This window comes from Astyanax mexicanus, chromosome 12 (assembly GCF_023375975.1).
Source record: "Astyanax mexicanus isolate ESR-SI-001 chromosome 12, AstMex3_surface, whole genome shotgun sequence".
Taxonomy (NCBI): Eukaryota; Metazoa; Chordata; class Actinopteri; order Characiformes; family Acestrorhamphidae; genus Astyanax; species Astyanax mexicanus.
Window position 1 is genome coordinate 1,205,952 of NC_064419.1, and position 25,850 is coordinate 1,231,801.

The following is a 25,850-nucleotide window of genomic DNA, read 5'->3' on the forward strand; positions in this document are numbered from 1 at the left end:
TATATTAATATATGCAGTATCTGCAGCAGAACCTACATATTTATTCTGAATGTGTTTTTTAGTTTGATCATCCGCTCTGAAGGTGGAGTCTGGCTACAGCTAAAGCCCCGAGCATGCAATCCACGATCCACACAGCGGCTTAAATCCGATGGCGGTCAGTAAGCCACTTCAAATCTGCAGCAAGAGCAAGCCGTACGAGTCAATTAGCATTTCCATGGAAATCAGACCGGTGTGGCCTCGCTCCATCTGTGACACTCGGCCCGACCACAGGACGCCACGTGAGCGCTAACCGCAGGATTTAGCCGTCCAGATCAACAACAACATGCACCAGCCCAGCGCCAGCCTCTCATTGGCCCACAGTGATAAATTATTCATGGTAACCTGGACGACTACATCTACCAGCGATCGGGGCTCGTTAGCATGAAAGTAGGCCACGGGCAATCAGAGTAATGGAGTCAGCATTTTGAAATGGTAAATTATTAATCTGTGGGCTAAATATGGATTACTTAATTCCTGCCGTTCTGGAACGCCCCAAAAAAAAAAAAAAAAGAGAACAGTCCTGCAGATAGATTCATGAAGGGAAACTAAAGCATGTGCTTAATTTATGCAGCATTTATTTATTGTAGTTTTTTTTTATTATTATTATTATTATTTTATTTATAATTTTGCATTTACTGCTATTTAGTAGTGTACATCTAGTGCTGGAGAATAGAGCCAGATTTATATCATCGATAGATATACAGGACCAATCAAAGGTTTGATCACACCTTCTCATTCAATTCAGTGTTTTTCTTTATTTCTTTATTTAATTCATTTTCTATATTAGAAAAGATTATTTTTAAAGACATGAAAACAATTGAGGCAATCTAAACCTGAATTAACTCAGATCTGTCCTCAAAGAAAAATGTATAAACGTATAAAATATATTCTGGTAATTCTGGTAAATATAATAATTCTGGTTGTGTTCATGTATAGCTTTAATACAGTATTGAATATTAAATGTACAATGTGAAAAAAAATCAGAAAGAGAAATATTGAAATATTGAAATGAAATATTGGTATAAATGCCACCAACTGTGTGTAGATCATCACGCACTGGCACTGCCAAGTTACACCAGCCTATAGTGTTCTGCCCTTTGTGCTCAGCTTGAATGTAAAAAAAAAAAAAAAAGAAAAAGTCTTCTTTAGTACAGTCCCACTCACCATTTTGGGCTCGATAGACTCCGCCGCCTTGGTCATTCCATCCAGACACTTGCTGACGATGGGCAGAACTTTACGCTCCACCTCTGAATAGCACCTCATACTCTCCCCTATCCTCTCAATCCGCCTTTCCTCCATCTCCTGGATCCTCTGTAACAAGCAAACACACACATATATACATTTATATACATTTAAAAGCTTCCATTATAAAATAGCCAGTATTGTACATTAATACGAAACTCATCCAAACTATACAGAAAAAAACATATGGAATTATTTAGTAAACAAAAATGTAAAAATGTAAATGTGTTAAACAAACCAGAATTTATTTTAGATTTTAGATTCTTCAAAATAGGAACTTCTTGCATAGATGACAGCTTTGCACTTCAGGTGAGTAAAGCACTTTTGTTTATTCACAGTAAGCTTATAATTCCAGTATTATAGCACAGCACAGTTAGCAGCAGCGCTAGTAAATGCCAGCCGACAGTGCTACACTCAGGAACCCTGAGTGTTCCAGTAAGTCAAGGGCGCTATCAGATAGCGGTTGTCCCACGTAGCTTATTTTAACACGGTAAACACGCTACAGACTACAGTCTGATATATACTCACCTCTGAACAGTGAAAGAGCTAGTGCTGCGGTTAGCGACTAATGCTAATAGTGCTCCAGCCTTAGTGCTGCAGAAACTAAAATATCGTGCCATGTGACCAACCCCTAATTATTATCACATCAGGGTTCTATTTTTTTATTGTTTTTATTATATTATTTATTATATTATATATCTACTAGACACAGATTATATCTGTCCAGTGTCATTTATTTTATTTTAATCCTGGATATATGGAGATATTTGGAGTGCTTTAGTATTATTAGTATCATGATATTCTGGATCATTGACTTCTGTTACAAATCTGATTAAAATATTTGTATTTTTTTTAATATCTCCGTTAGGGGTGTGCCGTATCATATCTCATACAGTAATACAATTACATTTTCATTTTGTTGCAGTAATATATTGTTGATTTTTTCAGTATAGTATCAGTATAGCTATCGCAAAAATACTATTTAATATTATGATATTATTTTATGGACATATCGCCCACCTCTAGTTGAGGGTCTGATGATGGATGGATTTAAGTATGGAGGTCTAGTCGTGAGTGCTTTAATCCTGTCTTTACTGTAGAGCGACAGAAATGAACTTTTTGGCGTGTTATTTTATTTTATTTTGTTTTAATAAATAAGTGTACATAAAGGCTACAAGGTTTGCTTAGGACACAGAAACAGAAATACCTGATCAGCCGTGACATCTCTCTTATTCTACTGATTCAGCAAGGTGTGATTATCTGCCATAACTCTTTTAATTGACAAATAAAAGATGGGAATATTAACATAAGTTAGTGAGAAACGCTATATCGGTCTCACCTGAAAGATGTGCGGGATGAGGGTGTAGTAATGCTCATGCTGGTCTTTATTAAACTTCTGCAGGTAGGAGAGATACTCGTTCTTACTGTCATCAGCTATCTGATGCCTCATCTGAGCCTGCTGCTTCGCCTGAGAGAGAGAGAGAGAGAGAGAGAGAGAGAAACAGAGAAAGAGAGGGAGGAAGAGAGTAAGGTTGGATGTCCAACAAGCCCAGGGCTGTAATGTATCCCTTCCTCCACTGCAGGGTTACACTGTGAAGTGCAAACAAACAAGCAGCTAAACAAAAAACAACATGTACACCAGAGTCACACAGTGCTTTAGGTGGTGTGTAATACTTTGATTTGTGAAGGGGAATAAAAAACAACATGGGATTATAATAATAATAATAATAATATTAATAATAAAAGCCCAGAAGCAACCAGCTACGTTACAGAAAGGTGGAAATCTACTACAGAGCAGAGCGCTCCTGTTCAGCTGCTTCTAAACACCCTCCCTCTACTGCGCTCCATCCTGCAAAATCTGTGTAAAAGTGGGGAAACGGGGGGAAAACACATCAAACGCAAAATAAAGATACAACAGCTTTAAAATAAATAAATAAATAAAATAACCACAAAGTATCACATTATTCCATGCAGTCTATTCACAACAATGAGCGTATTTCACAAAGCGTGATTTTCCTCTAGGCCAGATTACATAAAGGTGCCACAGAGTGAATTCAAGATATTTAGTATGTTCTCAAATTTGATCTTAAAGCTCACCTTCCGTCGTTTTTTCTTTCATTTTAAAATGTCTAGTTGTGGTCTCTAGTATGAATGAATGACACGTGAGCCGTTTTTGTAAAAAAAAAGTGCTCAGGTGTCTCTGTATAGCTCTTTTTTAATGGACTGTTTTAGGGGTGTGTCCAAAATGACCGGATTCCAGCTTTGCTCATGAATATTCATACATGCAAACAGCATGCAAATATCTCTCCTCTGATTGGCTAGGAGCACTGCGACGCCCCTCCGCCGCTCTGCCGCTCACTGCCTCCCACCTCCTAACTGATGAGCGGTGATGTTGCGTCGCTTCAGCTCCGCCTCTGGGAGTTTCTCGAGCCAAGGTGGGCTGGTCTGTGAGTTTCTGCCTACGTAGGCAGAAAGATCATTCAAAATTCACCCGTTTTTCGGAGGGGGGGGAGGGGGGATTTCTTTGCTTAGCTCCTGCAGACAATGGGGGCTGCAAAACAGTTTAATGTGCAGGTGTACACATTCAACTCGGAGAGACCTACTGTATTCCACAAAAAACAAGAAAAATCGGATTTTCGCGGAAGGTGAGCTTTAATAACTGAAATATTAATACTATTAAACATGCGACTTTGGTTGACTTTGGTTGGGGCCAGTGATGGCACAGTTACTTAGAAAAAGTAATCTGATTACTCATTTGAAATATAACTTAAAAGTTACTTTATGAATTACTTGATTTTAAAAGTAAAAAAGTTACTCACAAATTACTGTATTAGTGTCATTCAGCAGCTACCGACAACTTTAATAATGGCTTTAATAATAAATGTTCATATCGAACGTCAGAATTATATAATATTGACCAAAATGAAAAAAAAAAAAATAATAATAATAACATTGTGATATTAAGTTTTTGCCATATCGCCCAGCACTATGCAGCAGAATACTACCTTTAAACTACCTAAGACAGGTAAAATCAATAATTCTCTTCTTTACAGTTTCCTTGTTTTACCAAATTAAGTTTTCTCTAAAGAGCTGAAATAACTTATGTCAATTTTGGGGGTAAAAATATACCAGGTCAAGATAGTTATGTAAGTTGTATGGAGTTGGCCTGTGTGTATATTTTCTTTTAAGGGAGGAAGCAAAATCTCATTGTTTAACTCTTTCCCCCTCACAAGAGTACATCACTCAGCCCTAGACAGTTTGTATCTAAACACTAACCAAATATTCCTCTCAAGAGTCCATCACTTAGTCCAATACAGTGTGTATCAGAGCACTAACAGATATCTCTCTCAAAAAAATCCATTATTTAGCTTAATGGAGTGCATATCTGAACACTAACCAGATAACCCTCTTAAAAGAGTCCATCACTCAGCTTAATAGAGTGCATTTCAGGACACTAACCAGATTTCCCTCTCAAGAGTCCATCACTCCATCAGTTAGTACTGTACAGTGACTATCTTGCACAGCAAAGACAGCAAAAATTGCTAATTACTACATTGAGCTTCACTGTGTTGTTTTGAATGAGAATTCACAGACTTTTGAATATGATTAAATTTAAAAAATATATTTTTTGATTGAGAGACCTGCAAGATGATGGCACTACCCTGCACTGAGCTCGATGCGTATCGGTGATCGACTTATTGATCTGCCCCAGAAACGCTGATAATTAGTCTATATGTACAGTTTAACATTCTAGGGCACCTTTATATAATACATTTAGTCAAACGTCAAGACTATCAGGATTATATATGAAGTGGAGGAGCTTCGTTTGGGCAGTCTTGACCTTTGACTCTTGTAATCTGTCTGAGGAGCCGCTTTGTGAATTACAGCCCATCCTCTGCTCATGATGTTTTACTGGGGCACTGAGACGTCTGGAGGAGCCAGGAGTACAGTCCCACTTCTCCAATACCTCCAGCACTTTCAAAAATAGCTTAAATAAAGAAGTTAAAAAAGGAACAGTTAAAGGAACAGTTCAAGACGGAGAGAACAGGAAAAGAAACTGCAAAGGAAAAGATACAGTGCTCCTGTGGTGTCACACACACACTTACACACATATATACACAAATGAGACAAAAGTCAAAACTGTAAAGAATTTCAAAAAAGAATCACCATAAGGTTTCAACACAGATTCAGTCAGCATGCACATTAACAGAACACAAACACCAAGACACACCGCACACAAAATGGACAGGAATTGGCCGATTTCTCGTAGAACCTGAAGTATTTCTTAACTTTTCTATAAGTGGGGAAGATTTTGTACCTTTTCAGCCGCTAAAATCGCAGACTTTCACCAATTATAGTGAGATAAACCTGATTCTATTATCTAATATAATATCCTAATAATAATCTGCAGCTTTAATAATAAAGTTACTGTTACTGAGGGAGGTGATGCAGCAACAGGGGCAGAAAATTTGCAAAAAGAAATAAATAAACGTAATTTTGCAACAGACACTGGATACGCTGATGTTGATAAGTTGATATGTTGATGTCTATGGGTGTACACTAAACAGATTAACAGTTCCCCACAGACAGAGACAACTCGTGATTATAAACCTACCTTGAGTGAACACCGCTTTGAGACATGTTAAAAAAACAAAAACAGAGTCGATTAGTGGCAGAGGACTGCTTAGCAAAATGTATAAATAAATATATATATATATATAAATGCCTATAATAATATACAGCTCTGGAAATAAAAATAAGAGAGCACTTAAAAATGATGAGTTTCTTTGATTTTACCAAATTGAAAACCTCTGGAATATAATCAAGAGGAAGATGGATGATCACAAACCATCAAACCACCAAACTGAACTGCTTGAATTTTTACACCAGGAGTAAAGCAGCATAAAGTTATCCAAAAGCAGTGTGTAAGACTGGTGGAGGAGAACATGATGCCAAGATGCATAAAAAAAACTGTGATTAAGAACCAACCAGGGTTATTCCACCAAATATTGATTATTTATTGAACTCTTAAAACTTGTTGTTTTCTTTGCATTATTTGAGGTCTGAAAGGTCTTTTTTTTTTTTTGTTATTTCAGTCATTTCTCATTTTCTGTAAATAAATGCTCTAAATGAGAATATTTTTATGTGGAATTTGGGAGAAATGTTGTCTGTAGTTTATAGAATAAAACAACAATGTTCATTTTACTCAAATATAAACCTATAAATAGCAAAAACAGAGAAACTGATTCAGAAACTGAAGTGCTCTCTTCATTTTTTCCAGAGCTGTATATGTGTTTAATAATATATAATATAAGATGTCTAAGGTATACTGTATATGCGAAGGAATCTGCTGAATACAAGTTTAAAAATCCTCCTTTCTTTACATACAGTACTGTGTAAATGTTTTAGGCATCTGTGGAACAAAATAGGATTAAAATATTTTTATTATTTGCACAGTAAATGATTCAAATTCGAGTAAATACAAATAAAATTCACACATAAGTAAACAAAATTGTCAACCACTTGGTTCACTAAAGCAAACAAGCCAAAAAATAAATAAATAAAAAAAATCACCACAGTAAATCACTGCTTAATGATGTTAAATCGGGAAAGTTGAACAGGGCGTCCAATGCTAACGCTGCTCCAGTCTTAGTGCTGGAGAAACTTTACTGAAACTCCTGTATAACTCTGAACTTCAGTGAAATTACATTACCGCTTCATAAGGTCAATTCATACATAAGGAGCACCGGATTATAAGACGCACTAATGATTTTTGGAAAAATAAAGGATTTTAGGTGCTCTATATAGGTAATTAACATACAATAAACAATTAAAAACAGTAAAGACCAGCATTAAATTAAATTATACAAAGTACTATGGATATTAAGTTTGTAGTCTAATTACCTATTTGTTCTTCTTTCTTGTACAATGAGAGAATTTGCAACGTCCAGGTATACTGTTTATAGCAAAAACTCTCTTATTGCTGAGTTAAACTGTTTTAAATCATGTGCTCAGGTGCCTAAAACCTCTGCACAGTACTGTACATAATTCATATTTTTCAGATCGGACGTAAAGTAGAGTAAAATAACAAGGCTTTCTACAAACAAGCACATGTTTTATGTGGATCTATAACAGTGTGCACTATTTTAAAACCACCCAGCTCCTGAAAAAACTGCAACTCAGCAGAATCTCAGATTTATCTGGTAGAATTACCACTCCTGTCATCCTGGTCATTCCATAAACGTATCATAAAACTCAGTGAAAGAAACAGGCCGTTCAGGGGAAGCGCCCGAGCGTTTCTTGCCAGTGTGAATCAGCTCAGGACTCGAGACACGGCTGTAAAACTGTCCACAGCTCGTTAGCTTCCAACAACTGTCCGATTTCCCTGCAGGGGGAAAGTGTGGCACGTCTCCAGAGGGAAAGCTATGGTTAGAGGGAAGAGGAAGAATTGGAACGAATGCCAAACCCAGTCACCGACTCGCATCCGCCCCAAAAACCCCTGCAGAACACGCCTCACACAGCGCACTGAACACAGGGCTGGGAGGGAATGAGAATCGTGGTTCATTAGATTATTAGACTGAGAAAATAAAACAAAAACCAAAACTACGACAGGAAGCTTCCTCTGGGCATACCTTCTCCACGTCTGCCTTGGTCACGTTTATATCGGCGTCCATCTTGTCAAAGTAATGCTGGGCGCGGTCCGCCTCCTTGCAGTCTCGCTCGAACCTGCGTTTACTCTGCAAGAGACCAGAACAGAATTCATCAGCAAAAAAACAAAATACAATTTATTTCTATTTATGTTTTCTTTTTTTTCCTCCCGATTTAGCTCAGCTCTAAATCCCCCTATCACTAGTGATGCACCAACACCAGGAGCGTAAAGAAGACTAGCACACGCCTCCTCCCGTACATGTAATGTATGTAATGTAATGTAATACATGTGAAGTCAGACTCCGCCTCTTTTTGAACTGCTGCTGATGCTGTAGCATTGCAGAGTATAATCACATCACAGCACTAACGCTCGAAGGAAAGAGACGCAGCGACTCGGTTCTGATACAGCAGCTCACAGACGCAGCCTTGTGCTGATCCACATCACCCTATAAGGAATGATGAGGGGAAGGGGCGGCAGCTGAAAGCAAGCTGCATAACCAGGATTCGAACCACCAATCTCCTCCCAATCATAGTGGCAGGGCAGAGCCTGCTGAACTACTAGGCGCCCCCTTAAGTGGATTGATTAAAAAAAACTTATTTTAAAATTATTGAAGAAAAAAATAATAATAATAATAATAATTTTACTGCAGTGTGAAATCTGTATTATGAGGGGAAATCTGAACCATTCTAAATTAGGACTAGTACTAGGACTAGTAGGACTAAATAATGCATTAAATAATGAATTTTAAGATTGACATTTTATGCCATTAATATGATATAATAAACGGTAATGAACTTATAACTCTTGAACATATTCAAATACAGGGATTAAGAACAAAAAATCTGTTTAAAAAATAAAAAATATATCCTTATATAACAATTAACAGCTCAATTTATCAATAGACATGTTTATAGAAAGTTTAACAAGCAGAAATGATGTGTCGTGTTCTCAGAAAGCTGAACCTCCCATCACTGGAATATTTTTAATGCAGCGTCTCAGAGCCGCTGTTGCGTCACTCACCGACTCCAGCTGCTTCCAGGAGTTCTCGATATGCTGCTGAGCTCTGCGGCCGTCGTGAAAATGCTACAACACACCAAGAACAGAAGAGAAACAGATGAGAAGTGAAAGTCAAACCGAGCTGATCAGATAAAATATGAACCTGATCAAAGATCCAAAAAACACAGTATTTTTAGTAAAATTGTGAATGTTTGCAGCTTACATGCATGCAAAAATTCTGCCATTTGGTATTTTATTACATGTTTTGGCTACGTTACATTATTTCTAAGTTACATCATTTATTTTGCTACATTATTATTAGTTTACATCAAATTAGATTTGTTTTATTTGTAGGTTTATTTTTTCACTTACGTATCCAGGCCTGTAAATTGCCATATATAAATTGCACGACTTTTTTTTTTAGGATTTTTATGACCATACAAACCCTGTTAAATAATTTTTAAACATTTTTTAAACATTTTTTACTAGTAGACAAGACCACACACTGAATGGAGATTCTCTTTTCTAAAAAATTATGATGCAATGAATCGTTTCCTAAAGAATCGCTCCTAAACTGAATCATAGTGAGGTCAGAGACAGATACACACCCCCGTCACACACTCACAAACTTTTCATTGTAGTGAAAATGATTTGCTTAGGTCACTAAAGGTCACGGTGGCAGTGATGCTGCTCCACACGCCCCCCCTCCCCCTCCTCCTCCCACACAGAGGATGCCATTACGCTCTTTATGAAAAATACATAAAGAGCACTTTCTCTCAGAGAGCCGCTCGCACATGAAAAAGCAGCTCTAAACACACTCGCCTCACCCGTCCCTCCCAGCCAATCGCGTTAGTTCCAGCCAGGCAACTCAGATAGAGGCCTTGTAGTCCTTTCAGAGCCCCAGCGAGGGGGAGGACCTGCTCCTGCTCCTGCTCCCACTCCACCGACCCCAATACGTGACCCACATTCGGCCGCGGCGGCGTCATCACGCAATGTGCCGCAAAATCATCAACAAAATAATAACATATTTCACTTTCTTTATCTCAGGATTTACAGGAGGCAGGCGAACAAGGCAGTGGAGGACTCCAACAATCCCGACACGAGAACATGATCATAAAAAAATCTGCTCAGGGATTTGAGGATTCGTTTTTGAGGATAATCTATTTCATCCCTCGATTGCAGGACGCAGCAGGATGATGTTTTTTTTTTTGTTTTTGGGTCTTAAACAGAAACACAGAGACACGGAAACACAGAGACACGTACCGCTTAGCTTAGCTTAGCTTTACACCAAGCTCTACACCTGATGAATTAGAAGGAAAACATGGCAACACCCCTGTTCCTTACTAGTGTCACATAATGCATCTTATAATATGAAAATACACGTTTATTAATAGTGCACTTTATAATCTGGTACGCCTTATAGAGGGAAATATATGGTAATGCATCATAATGAATATTGATATTAAATTATTGTCCGGCACTACTGGTTAGCCGGCATGCTCAGAGGAAAGTGCTGTATCCCCAGCTCTGACACCTCAGACAACAGAAGCCTGTGCTCCCCAACATCACTCTAATGATTAATCTAGAGAGATTAATTATTAGAATCCCCCAACAAGAACATGATCATAAAAAAATCTGCTCAGGGATTTGAGGATTCGTTTTAGAGGATAATCTATTTCATCCCTCGATTGCAGGACGCAGCAGGATGATGTGTTTTTTTGTTTTTGGGTCTTAAAGAGAGACACAGAGACACGTACCGCTTTGCGCTCGGCCTTCAGCTCCTGGATGTAGCGAGACAGTTCTGAGATAATCTGAGACGAGAGGCTCTCGGCGATGACCTCGTGCTGCCCGGCGTAGTCGTTCAGCTCATTTAGGGTCATGAGGAACGCTCTGCAGGAGGTGTACCTGGATACGAGAGAGAGAGAGAGAGAAAGAGAGAGAGAGGGTTTTAAAGGAAGTTTCAGGTAATAACACAGATCATGGTCCGCAAGCATAAAACATCTGGCCCGTGTCACTCTAATCCAGGGGTGTCCAAATTTATTTTGTTGGGGGCCAGAAGGAGAAATATATTTGAAGTCACGGGCCACAGACTCTGTAATAAAACAAATAATGAAATATACCACTTTAAATAATACATTTTCCTGATTATTTCATTTACACACCATTTTACTTGATTTACTATCTTTATCTTTTACAGTGTTGTGTAAACTAAGATTTTTCAAATTGATGTTTCATTTCATGATGTATCTTAATATTAATATTAAACTCCTTAATTACGGCAACTTTTAGACTCTTTGCTTTGTTTTTCTGCGCTAGAAATGCGCACTCTCTCCGCTTTTAGACTCTTTGGCCCGTTTTTCTGCGCTAGAAATGCGCACTCTCTCCGCTTTTAGACTCTTTGGCCCGTTTTTCTGCGCTAGAAATGCGCACTCTCTCCGCTTTTAGACTCTTTGGCCCGTTTTTCTGCGCTAGAAATGCACACTCTCTCCGCTTTTAGACTCTTTGGCCCGTTTTTCTGCGCTAGAAATGCGCACCCTCTCCGCTTTTAGACTCTTTGGCCCGTTTTTCTGCGCTAGAAATGCGCACCCTCTCCGCTTTTAGACTCTTTGGCCCGTTTTTCTGCGCTAGAAATGCGCACCCTCTCCGCTTTTAGACTCTTTGGCCCGTTTTTCTGCGCTAGAAATGCGCACTCTCTCCGCTTTTAGACTCTTTGGCCCGTTTTTCTGCACTAGAAATGCGCACTCTCTCCGCTTATAGACTCTTTGGCCCGTTTTTCTGCGCTAGAAATGCACACTCTCTCCGCTTTTAGACTCTTTGGCCCGTTTTTCTGCGCTAGAAATGTGCACTCTCCGCTTTTAGACTCTTTGGCCCGTTTTTCTGCACTAGAAATGCGCACTCTCTCCGCTTTTAGACTCTTTGGCCCGTTTTTCTGCGCTAGAAATGTGCACTCTCCGCTTTTAGACTCTTTGGCCCGTTTTTCTGCACTAGAAATGCGCACTCTCTCCGCTTTTAGACTCTTTGGCCCGTTTTTCTGCGCTAGAAATGCGCACCCTCTCCGCTTTTAGACTCTTTGGCCCGTTTTTCTGCGCTAGAAATGTGCACTCTCCGCTTTTAGACTCTTTGGCCCGTTTTTCTGCACTAGAAATGCGCACTCTCTCCGCTTTTAGACTCTTTGGCCCGTTTTTCTGCGCTAGAAATGTGCACTCTCCGCTTTTAGACTCTTTGGCCCGTTTTTCTGCACTAGAAATGCGCACTCTCTCCGCTTTTAGACTCTTTGGCCCGTTTTTCTGCGCTAGAAATGTGCACTCTCCGCTTTTAGACTCTTTGGCCCGTTTTTCTGCACTAGAAATGTGCACTCTCTCCGCTTTTAGACTCTTTGGCCCGTTTTTCTGCGCTAGAAATGCGCACCCTCTCCGCTTTTAGACTCTTTGGCCCGTTTTTCTGCGCTAGAAATGTGCACTCTCCGCTTTTAGACTCTTTGGCCCGTTTTTCTGCACTAGAAATGCGCACTCTCTCCGCTTTTAGACTCTTTGGCCCGTTTTTCTGCGCTAGAAATGCGCACTCTCTCCGCTTTTAGACTCTTTGGCCCGTTTTTCTGCACTAGAAATGCGCACTCTCTCCGCTTTTAGACTTTTTAGACTCTAGCGTTCAAACTTTGAATCTCACATTATAAAAACCTGCTTAACAGCGGGCCAACTTTCATTCTGTTTCTAAAATACCTCGCGGGCCGCTCCAAAAAAGGAAACGGACCGCAAATGGCCATCGGGCCGTAGTTTGGACACCCTTGCTCTAATCAGTCTAATCATCACTCTAATGAGTCATTTCTTACTGAAATTTACCCAGGAAAATATAGAACTGCTAAAATACTCACTTGTACTCCTCCTCTTCTCTGGAGTTCTTCTTGGGCTGGTATTTCTTCGACAGATTTCTGTGGCAAGAACAAAGAGGCCATGGGTTAATGTTTAAAAACCCATATTTAATTCTTGACATTTCCTTTTTTGGACTTTCCTATTAACAATTCCCTGTCCAAGATTTCTTCAGCACAGTGTTACTGGTAACACAGCTGTTATAGACCCTGTGCTACACCTATCATGATAACATATTTCTGGATAATGAATTATCCCAAAAATAATTGTGATAAATTCTATACTATTATTTAAGACATAATATATTATTTATTTCACTGATATAATGATGAAATAATAAGAAACAGTAGCATAGCACAGCAGAAATAATTGCAAAGATCATTCAGAAATTGGAATCAAAATACATAAAATGTTTGAATAGCCATTACAAATAAAATATAAATTAATGTGATGTTTCGAGACACTATACATTTACATATCTACACCTAAATGAACCTAAAGCTGTTTATCTCCACCCAATTAGGCTGCAGCATCCAGCAGTTTTTCAGCCTGAACTGCTTTTTAAATGCTGCACAACACAGAACAGCCAATCAGAACGCAGCTAACCTGCATGCGCCTATATCATTCTCAAAGGGACAGAAACAAAAATAGCTCAAGTGTAAAAGTGATTTATAACTCTTATTGGCACAGAATATAAACCCATGCGGAAAAAAACAACAACAAAAAAGTAGCACACGCCCCCTGAGTGAGTTTATGTTCTATATATTTACTAAAAGTGTGCTGTAAAGTTATTAAAATAATATAATCTAATTAATTTCATACTCTGTAATTAATTAAATTAAAATAATCGCATTCATCACTTTTTGTTAAGAAAGTATTATAAACTGTGCAACTCAAATTAATATCAAAAGAATGGATGAATATCAGGCATAGACTTGAAATTTCTATTTATTTTAGATAAAGACCATACCATACAGCATTTTTTTACTTAATTTAATTTATCTAATTAATCATTTTCTTTATATCATATATTTAAATACAAACTAAGGCCAATTTTAATTATTGATTATATTGATTAATTAAAGTATTAGACAAAGGGGTAGTCAGACAAGGCAATATTAATACTGGTAAACAGCAGCAGCAAGAAGATAAAAATACCAGAAACGATAAACAGTCCAGTGGTCATATACAGCGAGACAGTATCAGGGTGGGTGAATATAAATTAAGGTCAAAACGAGACAGAAAACACAGGAAACAGGAAACGCGTTGTACTAAGATAAATCTGTCAATACTCAATGATGAGTGAGCTGGAGTGAGTTCCTTTAATAAGGCCTAGAGCACGTGTGTTCAATATTCAGGTGATTTGCTTCCTGGAGGTGCTCTAGGAATGTACAAGAGTGGTCAGTGTGTGGTGCATTCTGGGTAATGTAGTCCGGAGATTTGAGATCGCAGGCAGGGATGTTACTTTTTCGGAATGTTTAATGGAAGTTATGTAAAAAGATGCATTTCGGAGCATTTCTATTGGTCCACTCATCATGAAATTTTGATGTAATGTAAAAGACGACTCTCTCAAAATTCAAATAATGTCACAAAGTGACAAAAATCCATTTTTCCAGACAAAAGATATATTTATTTTTGCGTGACGGCAGCGACGATATCAATGCGTCTATTAAACGGGTTGGGCTGCAAACAAAGCTGTCTACTGTCCCGAACCATAATCACGTCATTATCACGGCTTCGGACAAGGAAGGCGCTTCATACTGCTGAGTTTTTTTGGCTGGAGTGGAAAACTGAGACAAAGAGGGACGGAGAAAAGCTGAAAAAAGGGAAAGCAGTGTTCCACGCGCGAGAGCGACTGCGAGATTAATTCAAATCAATGCGAAAAGGGCCGCAGAAAAAAAGAGAAAAAGCTCATGAACGTGACAATGTGCGCTGACGGTGCCACCCCCTCTTTCTCCCTCTCCCTCTCTCTCTCCTCTGGAGTCTGCAGCTTTCTCTCTCACTCTCTCTCGCGCTCTCTCTCTCTTTCGCCATGCACACACCCAACTGTACCTCCCTGTAGGCTGACGTGTTGCTAGGCAGATCACCATCTTGCAGCTTCTTGTCAAAGAAAGGCACACCGATGTTGTGTGTGTGTGAGAGTGTGTGTGTGTGTATAGCATCATATTGCTTCTGTTAAATCTCAACCAGAGGACATGCATGCTGTTTCGCAGGGCATCACAGGGCATTCCTCTACTCTGAAAAGGTTCAAAAACGAAGCTAAACGACAAAAAAAAATCTACAGTCCCTCCACACAATACCCCCGTATCGCCTGCTCTTTTAAATAGCTATTATTCCCGGACTGGAGGAGGCAGGTCGATGCAGTTTGTCTACTAACAAGTGCTTTGTGTCAGATAAATCCTCGCTCATTGTGCGGTGCTGAATAACAGGCTGCGGGGAGTCGTGAATTAAGTCCTTCTTTCAGCTGAAGAGCGTACAAATGCACCCTCCAGACTTCAGACACATAACAAAAGCACTGATTGACAGGCTGCTGTAAAAAAAAAAAAAAAGAAAAAAAAAAAAAATAGTAATTAAATAAATAAAGAGGATTTTCTCATTTGCACACACACACATATATACACACATATACACAAACACAAGAACAAGCACGCAAATGTATGTATGCATGTACAAAAGGCCTGTATTTAGGGCTAGTAGCCTCGGCCGCTAGCCGCAGCAAGCCTTCCAGCTGTGTGTGGATGCACGCATGCATGCATGTGTGTGTGTGTAGGGATGTGTAATTATGAATGCAGAGGGTTTTTTTCCCAGCAGCTGACATGCACGCAAGTGTGCAAGTAAGAGTGAGGGGGGAAAAAAGTGAGTGTGCGTAAGTGTGTGTAAGTGTGTGTTTGTGTGTGTAAGTGTGTGTTTGTGTGTGTAAGTGTGTGTAAGTGTGTGTTTGTGTGTGTAAGTGTGTGTAAGTGTGTGTGCATGAAGCCAATTTGGGCATTCTCTGGTGTCTAGTCTATCACAGCGCACAGCCGGCTCGCACGCCTCCGCTCCTCCAAAACCCAGCCCCAACCAAACCAGCAAAACCAGCGAGGGACAGACTATCAGAATGTGGGTCAGCGCCGTAGCAACCTCCGTAACCATGGAAATGCACGCCTGACGCGTAACGTGTCCAGCTGAATATGTTTTCGACCGTGGATAATCTTCAGAGGACAAAATCTCAACTGAATATGTGCTATAATAAGAAACATCTCTTCTAAGGCTGCGATTAATGATTATTTTGGTAGTCGACTAATCGGACGATTATTTTTCTGATTAGTCGATTAGTCAATAGTTATTTTAGTCATGCCCTCAAATCTCTGTTTGCTGTGGATACAGCTGATGGTCCTACTTTTTTTTAAATCACTAAGGCTGCAACTAGCGATTATTGTGGTAGTCGACTAAGCTGGCGATTATTTTTCTGATTAGTCGCTAAGGCTGCAACTTATGATTTTTTAAGAAGTCGACTAATCTGATTATTTTTTTTCCTGATTAGTCGATTAGTCAGTTATTTCTGCCATGTCCTTAAAACTCTGCTAATTTTAATCGCTAAGGCTGCAACTAACGATTATTTTAGTAGTCGACTAATCTAACAATTATTGTTCTGATTGGTCACTAAGCCTGCAACTAATGATTATTAGTTATATTATTATATTATATTATATTATTCAATTAGTTGCTATTATATTATATTAGTTGATTGGTTGCTAAGGCTGCAACTAATGATTTTTTTGACAGTTGACTAATCTGACGATTATTTTTTCAGATTAGTCTATAAATCAACAATTATTTCTACCATGTCCTCAAATCCCTGTTTGTTGTGGATGCAGCTCCTGTTCCTAATTTTCTCAGTCGCTAAGGCTGCAACTAATGATTATTTTGGTTGTCGACTAATCTGCTTTTTATTTTTCTGATTAGTCGATAAGGCCCCCAAACAAGCCCAAAATCTGTCCTGAGTATATAATATAATAAAATACTTATTTATTTGTGAAAAAGAGCAAAAAAATTTCAAAGCTCTTTTGTATCAAGAAGAAAAAAAAAAATCACACTTTTAATTGAGTGGGAATCACAGAGCATCTCACAATATTATATATTATCACTGCGATTCTGTAATACTCAAGATAAAAATACTCCTAAATAAGTAAATACAAGGCAGGAATTATTATGGATTTATTGGTGTCAGTTTCGTAGAACTTGAGAACCAATATTCAATGTTTCAATAAAAATATCAGTATTTGATGCTGCATATCAATACGATACAGTACAATCAAAATCATATGATGTACTGCCATATCGATATATTGTCCCACCTTTACTCTCAATATTTCACATACCAATAACAATTACAATCACCCTTATCTATCCAATACCACTTATGTTGCTCCAGTTATTGATACACATAGTGCATTTTTCTTCATCACTGACTAATATATTCTTTTTCTGTCTATTCTGTCTATAATAGACTCTGAAATAAATCATAAAATCCCTTCTGACTATATCTAACATTATTCTACAGACTACAGCGACCAAAATAATGAGCGCAGTGCTGCTAAATATACCCTGCTCTGCTCAACACCCTGCAGGCAGAAAACGGAATTCTGTTGAATATGAAGGGGAATATTTACAGTATTTACGGTACCTTATTTGTTTGGCATAGCTGAGCTCGATTTCAGATCTCTCCTTTACAAACTTGGTGTAGCGCTCCACAAACTCGATGCCCCACTGCGTGTACTTCTCCAAGTTATCAAACTGATCCTGGGGAGATAAAAAGAAACAGATCCTTTAACAACGGCTCATTCTTTTATTACAAGATTAAAACAACACTAGGCCTGCAACGATTAGTCGATATAATCGACAATGTCGATTATTTAAATTTGTCGCTACAAATTTAATTGTCGACTAATCGTTTATTTGTAACAGTACCACATTACACAAAGTGCTGGGGACAGAAGAAACTTGGACTGTGTCTCCAAAAAAGTGCCCAAACACAACAGATTACATATTTATTTACTAAATATCAGTAATCTTCACATTTAAACAACATGTGGACATTCAAATGCCTTTTAAATCTCACCTAAATCTCATCTTTTTGTGTTGTTTTTAGAGATGGAGAACATGGCAGAAAACGTTGACTAATCCAAAAAATAAAACTCAAGAGTAGTCGACTACCAAAATTATCATTAGTTGCAGCCCAGGGTTGTACAGTATCTTTACACATTCCAACTTTGAGAGCTTAGTGAAGACGGGTATTAAACCCACAACTCTAACAGGTTCCCAGACAGGGATTAAACCTATTGTTGGATTACACAGAATTTTGAATGGAGATTTCCTGTTAAAAGGAAAATTTACTCTATGACTAGGCTTAATCCAAAAAAAAAACAACCCTGTGACTTCAGAAGTTACTTTACTTTAGCAGCAACTGAAATAAAATGGTAAAACAAGGTTTTAGTCCATTTTTACAAATTAGTCACAAAGAGTTCAACATCACTTATCACACAGTGCATCAGTTATTACCTCACAAAGCTAACTTAGCCTTAGCATTTGTTTGTGTACTAAAGACTAATTGCCTTTCTCTGAGTAAACTTGCTTTCACACAGACCTTGTTTAGTTTTTCAGTGCAAACCACAGTCGGGACTGGATTGCAACGATTAGTTGGCTTATTATAATAATCGACAAGTCGACTATAAAAATTGTCAGGAGTGTACTATATACTATCAGGAGTACATAGAATATAAAACATTGAGGCTTAAAATTTAGGCTTTGATTTCTAAAGTCGGTCTATGTTTGTAGAAAAAATATTTTTATTGTGCAAACTGCAACATATAAGAATATTTAAAATAGTTCTATAAACTGATATAAATTTAAAATATGAAGCCAAGAAAGTAAAGTAAAAATGGTTACTGATTATTTATCAGTCACAATTTATTTGGTCTCCAGTAAACACAACAAAACATTTACATTTTCCAAAGTGAATTAATATTACCTATCTTTCAAGTTACAGTACTAAAGTATTCAAAAGGGATATACTGCTCCTGAAGTATTTTTGCTCCAGTAAGACACTGGATTTTAGGGTTTTGTATCACTTGATGATCACTTTATATCACTTTTTTTGAGCCATGGATCCTATTTGTCACTTTCTGAGTCAACAATTTGTCCATTAGCTGCCTTTTTTTTTTTTACTTGGATAAAAACACACATATGGCAAAGAACTGCACTTTAGGGAAGCTTCTTTTTTAATAGATGTATTTGACAAACTTTTAGTTAGATATTTACTTTAATTATTATTACTTTTACCATTGTTTGTGTCGTGGTATATTTAAAAGTATTGTATCACACTCTCTATTTATATAATTAGAACTTTTTAGAGAATTTATTGATTGAATTTATTAATCTTTTTATTTTCAGCACAGTAATAGAACGGTGTTTCGGGTGGGAGGACAGATGTACCTTCAGGAAAAGAGACCAGTTCAGAGAACAAGAGTTTGAAACACCTCTTCATCAATTAAAGTCGTCCCATATATTGTAGTGAGCTGGCAATGTGTGCAGACATTGTCTTGTCCCTGTCAAAGTCTCATTATTCATTAGTGAAGGAGGTCAGGTTTGGACGCTGGCTATTGATTGAATACAGTAAAGTAGATATGACTAATATTTCATGATATTTTAGCATTTCTGAAAAAAAACAGAATGTTAAGGTGGTGCTGGGCTAATGCACTAAGATGTTGGCACTATTAGTAACTCTATATCTCACGCCAATGCTGATGGTGCGCCTATCTTTCCTACATTCAGCTCTACCTGCAATCTCCAGCCCCTGGACTACAATACCCAGAATGCACCACACACTTACATTACTCTCTCACATATCACTGCATAACAAGTTTACAACTGATGCTCTCAAACACATTAAGAGGCAAAAATATCAAGCAATTAACTCTTGATGAGTTCAGCACAGCTGTTAACTGAAAGCCTCATAAAGTTGACTGAGAAAATACTGCCACCAAGATGTGCAAAGCTGTCTCTATCTAAGCAAGAGGTGCCTACATGTAGAATAAAAAATTATAAAACATATTCTGATTTGTTTAACACTTTTCTTTGGTTTACTAAATATTTCCCTAAGTTCTTCTTCATAGTTTGGACGAATTTAGTTTTAATCTAATGCTGATGCAGCCAGTTAATGTACCCACCCAGAGAAAGCAAGGCCAACTGTGCTCTCTCAGGGCTTGGGTAGCCGATGGCAAACTGCATGACCGGGATTCGAACCAGCGATCTCCTGATCATAGTAGCAGCGCCTTAGTCCACTAGACAACTCAGTAGTGAGTTCCTCAGTAGTGTATTCTTGAAAAAAAAAAAAATAATAATAAATAAAAAAAAAAAAAAAAAAAAAAAAAAAAAAAAAAAATATATATATATATATATATATATATATATATATATATATATATATATATATATATATATATATATATATATATATATATATATATATATATATATATACACCGGTATATATATATATTTTTTTTTATTTAGTATTTTGCCATATTGCCAAGAGTTTAGTTAATGCAAAAATACCATAAAAATATTGTGATATTATTTTAGGGCCGTATCGCCCAGCCCTACTGTGTCCAAATGTTTGATTGGTGTATCTATATGTATATTTTAGAAAGAACTAGGCCTATGAGGCCTAGCTACAGTTACAACCATCAATATCACCATCATCATCCTCACTATCATCCTCCTCATCCAAATTAGGAGGAGCCTGCAAGATGGGGCTCGCTCACACTCACACGTGCACACACCGAGAGCGAGGAGAGGAGCTGCATTGTCACAGTTCTCTGTGATTGATGCATGTGATGCATCTGAGATCATATCACAGTTCTAATCCATAATTCTCCCCTGTAATCACATGCACCTGCCTTAACGACGAACAATGCAGAAATATTCCTCGTGCACTTTGCAGTGCGGGCTGTTAGAGCAGCATTAGCTGCGGATTACTGCTAGCTCGGGTATTTAGCCAACTGTGCTGGCTAATAACTCAATAAGCTGGGGCTGGTTAAGCTGCGCGCGCTACTTGTATGCATGAATGCATGCACGCGCTAACAGCTAGAAATCAACGGAAAGGTGGAAAAAAGAGAGAAATCAGATAAAACCTAATGCTGTCGCGTGCTAATCTTTGCCACAAAATGGGCGGATCGTTTACCTGGGGTGTCTGGGCAGACTGGCCCAGGCTGAGCTGTCTGTCTGCACGCGAGTGGCACACCTGCTGATTACTGATGCACGGGCTCGCCATGCATATTTCCCCATGCATTTCAGCACTAAACACCGGACGCTAATTGCATACATACCCACAGCTCCGTGCCCCAGCTGCAGTTCATATTCTCGAGGCAGTTCCTCCGCGCTAATCCTCTGTTCGAATGCATGAGTGTACGCGGCCGCTGCTCCGCGGAGGAGCTCCGTATAAAAATAAAAAATGTATAAAAATAAAATAATAAAAAATAAAGCGCTGCTCGGTTCAGAATCCGCAAGGATGCGAAACCTCGAGCGGCGGAGCACCGCGACCGTCTTCACCTCCGCATAATGCCCGCTGAAAACGCACGGATACGGGCGTGAGAAGAGGAGATAATGCCCCTCTCTCTCTTCACCCCCAGCGCGCGCGCTCTCGTTCTGTCCCCCCTGCGCGCGCGCACGGTCTCTCTCTCTCTCTCTCTCTCTCTCTCTCTCTCTCTCTCTCTCTATCTCTCTCTATCTCTCTCTGTCCTGCAAAACAGCAAAAAAACTACTCCTACAAATTAATATACTACTATTACTACAATTATAACATTAATATAATAATAGACTAATTAATAAAAAAATAAAATATAACATCAAAAATTTAAAATCGTACATAAGATATAAAGAAAATAGTGGAAAATACATAAAATAAACAACAATAATATAAATTCTAAATATAATTAATAAATAACGATACTGAAACAGCAAATATATATATAATAATATAATTATATAATATTATAATAAGATAATTATATTATTATAATATAATAATAGTACTATTAATAGTAAGAAGAACAAATGAAGAAGAAAAATAATAATGTACAAGAATAAAATAATAAAGTAGAGATATGAGAGAGATATGAAAAAAACAAAAACAACAATAATTAACATATCACTACTACTACTAAATAATAACAATAATAGACAAAAATCTAAATCAAAATAAAAGTTATAATAGTAATAGAGATATAAGATAATTTACTGAAATTAACAAAAAAATAATAATAATAATAATACAAATATCTAAATATAATAATAGAATAAAAATAAATAAAATGAAGCAGGAAATGATGATGTATAAAAATAATATTAACGATAATATACACAACTATACATTCCACAATCACTGATACCTCAAGCAGCTTGGACCCCCGGACTCTGCTTCCTTGATTTACAGATGAAATTTAAAATTTACTGATGCTTTTATTTTGAAAAAACAGAACAGCCTGAAGCTTGTGATAACTTCCGGTTAGCAACCGCGAGCAGCTTTTCTGTTTCTAGGCATTTTCAGTCAGAGCTTATCGCGAGCTTTTAGCGATATTAAATATTAATACTGATATAAAGAGAGAAAAACAACGCGAACTCTGGGAGCTATGTGTATTAAAGTATTAACTAACTAGTTAGTTAGCTAGTGTCGCTAGCCAGGAGACTAGTCTAAGAGCAGGGTTGCCTAGCGACCGTAAAGGGCTAGTTCTGTTTCGCTAACGAGTTAGCCTAGCCTAGCTTAGCTATTTAACTCGCTGGTTATATAGCGTTATATAGCTGTAAGGGTTTAATCTGTGTATTTTTGGCAAAGTAAAGAAATCTTGTGAAAATGAGCGAACAGCTGAAGTTTATAGTGGAGCAACTGAACCGGGAGCCGTTTAAGAAAAACTTTAATCTGATCACATTTGACTCATTAGAGCCGATTCAGCTTCTGCAGACTCTGAATGATGTTCTGGCAGAAATTGACAGTAAGGTGAGCAGATTCAGATTATCGATAATTAAGCTATAATACACTCGAGGTTCGTGTTATAACGTGTAATATCAGGACTGCTGTGCTGCTTGAGGCCTGTGGTCGCCTAATTCCTTTGATTTTCTCTCAAGAAAGTCTTTATTCTAAAGAAATAATTGACTGCGTGTTCAAGTAATTGATATTTCTGACAATTTCTGACTAATTTTATCTTATTAAGAAAACCCAAACCTGAAATGTATCAAATGTATTGTCATGTAGTTAATTTAATAAATAAATGGACAAATGATGAACCAAGCAGAATTGGAAAAAGGTGGTTTACATTAACTAAAATTCACATTATTAAATAAATAAACAAACCAGGGGACTCTACTCACCCCTGTTACTGTTACTCATTTATTCACTTATTATTATGAAAAAAATATTTTTAAGTTTAGGATATAAAAGATTAAGATAGGATGTTTATTTTTTTTATTATATATCTTACTTTTGCAATTAGGTCAATGTACAAGACACTATGCTTAATAAAATAATGTATTTAAAAGTTATTTTGTGTGTACATTTATACATGTAATTTCCTGGGGACAGAAATGGCACCCATTCGGTGGAATGTGCCATAATAAATATAATTCAAGTGTATAGGTCAACTATCAAGAGTGTACAAAATAAGCAAACTAATATATTGAAGAGAAAAATGTATATTCTTGTTTTGGATCTTAAAATAACACACATTTTCTGGAGAATCTGTCAGACAGTTTGGAAATGTTTTTTTTTTGTTATTTATACAAATATATATTTAGTGTGTTCATCTTCGTAATGTGATCTATGTCTTCTATTTCAGCAAGCAATTGACATCCGTGAAGAAATGCCTGACCAGACAGCCAAAAGAATGTTTACTCTGTTGGGTTTGTTAAAATACAAGCCTTCAGGAGGTCTCACTGACGCGTAAGTATGTGGATAAAATAAAAAATAAATCAAATATCTTTATTATTACTAGTCCTTATTTATTATTAGTTTTAGCTTAATGTTTACTGGTTTATTTTATTAATTTTATTAATCTCTTATCATATTTTTATCCTAATTTCTTACCAATTTAACCTGAAGATTTCCTTCTATCTATTTTTATTTTTGTTCACTGTTATTTTAAATTTTCTTTTGTGTAGTTATCATTTTCATCGGCATATTTATCCCTGTTCTTGTAAATGCTCAGCTACATTGAAAATGTAGGGTTGCCCTCAATCTACGTCCGTGTCAAAATAAAGGAGACAGTAAATTTGACAAAAATTGTTGGATTTACACTGAACAGACTTAATTTCCCTTACCTGCAGGTACTGTATATAAATATATTAAACGACGCAGCATTTTTTATTACATTTTTTGTTTCTCTCTCGAATAAGAGGTGTTTTGGCCCAAACTGCTTTATAAACCTGCATTACTGAGCCTGAATTACTCAACTAAAAATAGTGGCATAATTTCTCACTCAGATTCTTCTTCTCTTTCCAGAAGCAGCTTCCGTCAGGGGCTGGTAACTGGCAGTAAGCCAGTGATTCACCCCATCCTTCACTGGCTGCTGCAGAGAGTTCCTGAGCTAAAGAAAAGAGCCTATCTGGCTCGCTTCCTCGTCAAGCTGGACGTGCCTGGCGAGTTCCTGACTGATGACGTAATCTCAGACACCTACCACCAGGTCTGACTTCTCTTAGCATGACCGTCAGTACAGTCTGATGATTGTCCTTTGTTCAATCCTTAGCGAATTTAATTCGATTTTTACATACATACTACAGGTGTGCCATATCGTATCATACTCAATAATATCACCGCAATATTTTTGAATATCGTGAACGATAGATATTATACCCTGAAATAAAGTGTCATATCACCCATCCCTAATTATCACATCAGGGTTCTACTTTTTATAGTTTTAACAAAAGTGAAATTCACACTGTTCTCATATCCCTTTATATATCTACTAGAGACAGATTATATCTGTCCAGTATCATTTATTTTACTTTAATCCTGGCTATATGGAGATATTTGGAGTGTATTATTATTAATATCATGATATTCTGGATCATTGACTTCTGTTACAAATCTGATAAAATTCTTGTATTTTTTAAAATCTCAGTTAGGGGTGTGCCAAATCATATCGTGTGCAATATTAAAATTTAATTTTCATTTTGTTGTAGTAGGGTATTCTTGAAATATTTTGTTTTATTTTTAATATTTTATTCAGTGTTTTGTCATATCGCCAAGAGTATTGTACTGTAATTCTGCGATACTCAGTGTATCACAAGACAATTCTCTACTTAATACTTCACTGCATCTGTGTTACTAAAGAAGATAAATTCTCCTAAACAATTAAATATCAGGAAATTTGCATTTATTGGTTCAGCTTGGCACAGATTTTCACAACCTATATTCTTTACAGCAGGTTTACACTATTCAGTTGATTAGCACCACCATGTGGAGTAATGAAGCAGTAACTTTAGCAAGTCATATTAGAGAGTCATTAAGGTCTTAGGAAGTTTTTTAAATAGTTTGTATATTAAATAATTTTTACTAAAATTAGACACTGAATTATGAAAAGATACTAAATAATACAGTTCAACTTTCAAACTAAGGTTGAGATTAAATATGTTACTGTGGAAGCTTTCAATTCCTCATAATAAAATTGTATAATGTGTCTTTTCCTTTCTTTTTTCTGTTCTTTTCTATTCTCTTTGATTCTGTACTTTAAAACAGTACGAGGAGTTGGTAGAGGGATTTAAGACTTATCATAAGGAGTGTGAACAGCTGAGGAACTCTGGGTTTTCTACAGCTGAGATTCGACGGGTAAGACTGTGATGTCTGTTTATTTGTGTTTCTGTTTGTGGTCTTACACACTATATTTTATATTTGAGTAGCTTTCCAACTTATGTAGAATTAAACAAATGTATAACTTGATGCTGCAGGATATTGCAGCCATGGAGGAAGAGAAGGATCAGCTGATTAAACGAGTGGAGCGTCTGAGAAAACGGGTAAGGAGGTGTTA

At 37.2% G+C, this 25,850-nt stretch overlaps 2 protein-coding genes across 6 annotated transcripts in view; one reads left to right on the forward strand and one right to left on the reverse strand.

Moving 5' to 3' along the window:
* The window catches only part of fnbp1a (formin binding protein 1a), a 37,269-nt gene extending 15,783 nt beyond the window's left edge, over nt 1-21,486 (reverse strand). For 3 of the 4 annotated variants that reach the window (XM_049485833.1, XM_049485831.1, XM_049485829.1), the window contains exons 1-9: nt 21,162-21,486; nt 17,459-17,574; nt 12,798-12,854; nt 10,684-10,831; nt 8,951-9,013; nt 7,914-8,018; nt 5,897-5,911; nt 2,621-2,749; nt 1,204-1,350 (exon numbers count right to left, since the gene is read on the reverse strand). In XM_049485833.1, the coding sequence (XP_049341790.1) occupies nt 1,204-1,350; nt 2,621-2,749; nt 5,897-5,911; nt 7,914-8,018; nt 8,951-9,013; nt 10,684-10,831; nt 12,798-12,854; nt 17,459-17,574; nt 21,162-21,236 (855 nt within the window). In that variant the 5' untranslated portion in view covers nt 21,237-21,486. The remainder of the gene's footprint in view (nt 1-1,203; nt 1,351-2,620; nt 2,750-5,896; nt 5,912-7,913; nt 8,019-8,950; nt 9,014-10,683; nt 10,832-12,797; nt 12,855-17,458; nt 17,575-21,161) is intronic. The other variant, XM_049485832.1, reaches the window with a different exon arrangement.
* Nucleotides 21,487-22,330: 844 nt separating this feature from the next.
* Nucleotides 22,331-25,850, forward strand: part of ift81 (intraflagellar transport 81 homolog) — a 30,014-nt gene continuing 26,494 nt past the window's right edge. For both annotated transcript variants that reach the window (XM_022670580.2, XM_049485828.1), the window contains exons 1-5: nt 22,331-22,828; nt 23,664-23,767; nt 24,326-24,506; nt 25,562-25,651; nt 25,771-25,836. In XM_022670580.2, the coding sequence (XP_022526301.1) occupies nt 22,685-22,828; nt 23,664-23,767; nt 24,326-24,506; nt 25,562-25,651; nt 25,771-25,836 (585 nt within the window). In that variant the 5' untranslated portion in view covers nt 22,331-22,684. The remainder of the gene's footprint in view (nt 22,829-23,663; nt 23,768-24,325; nt 24,507-25,561; nt 25,652-25,770; nt 25,837-25,850) is intronic.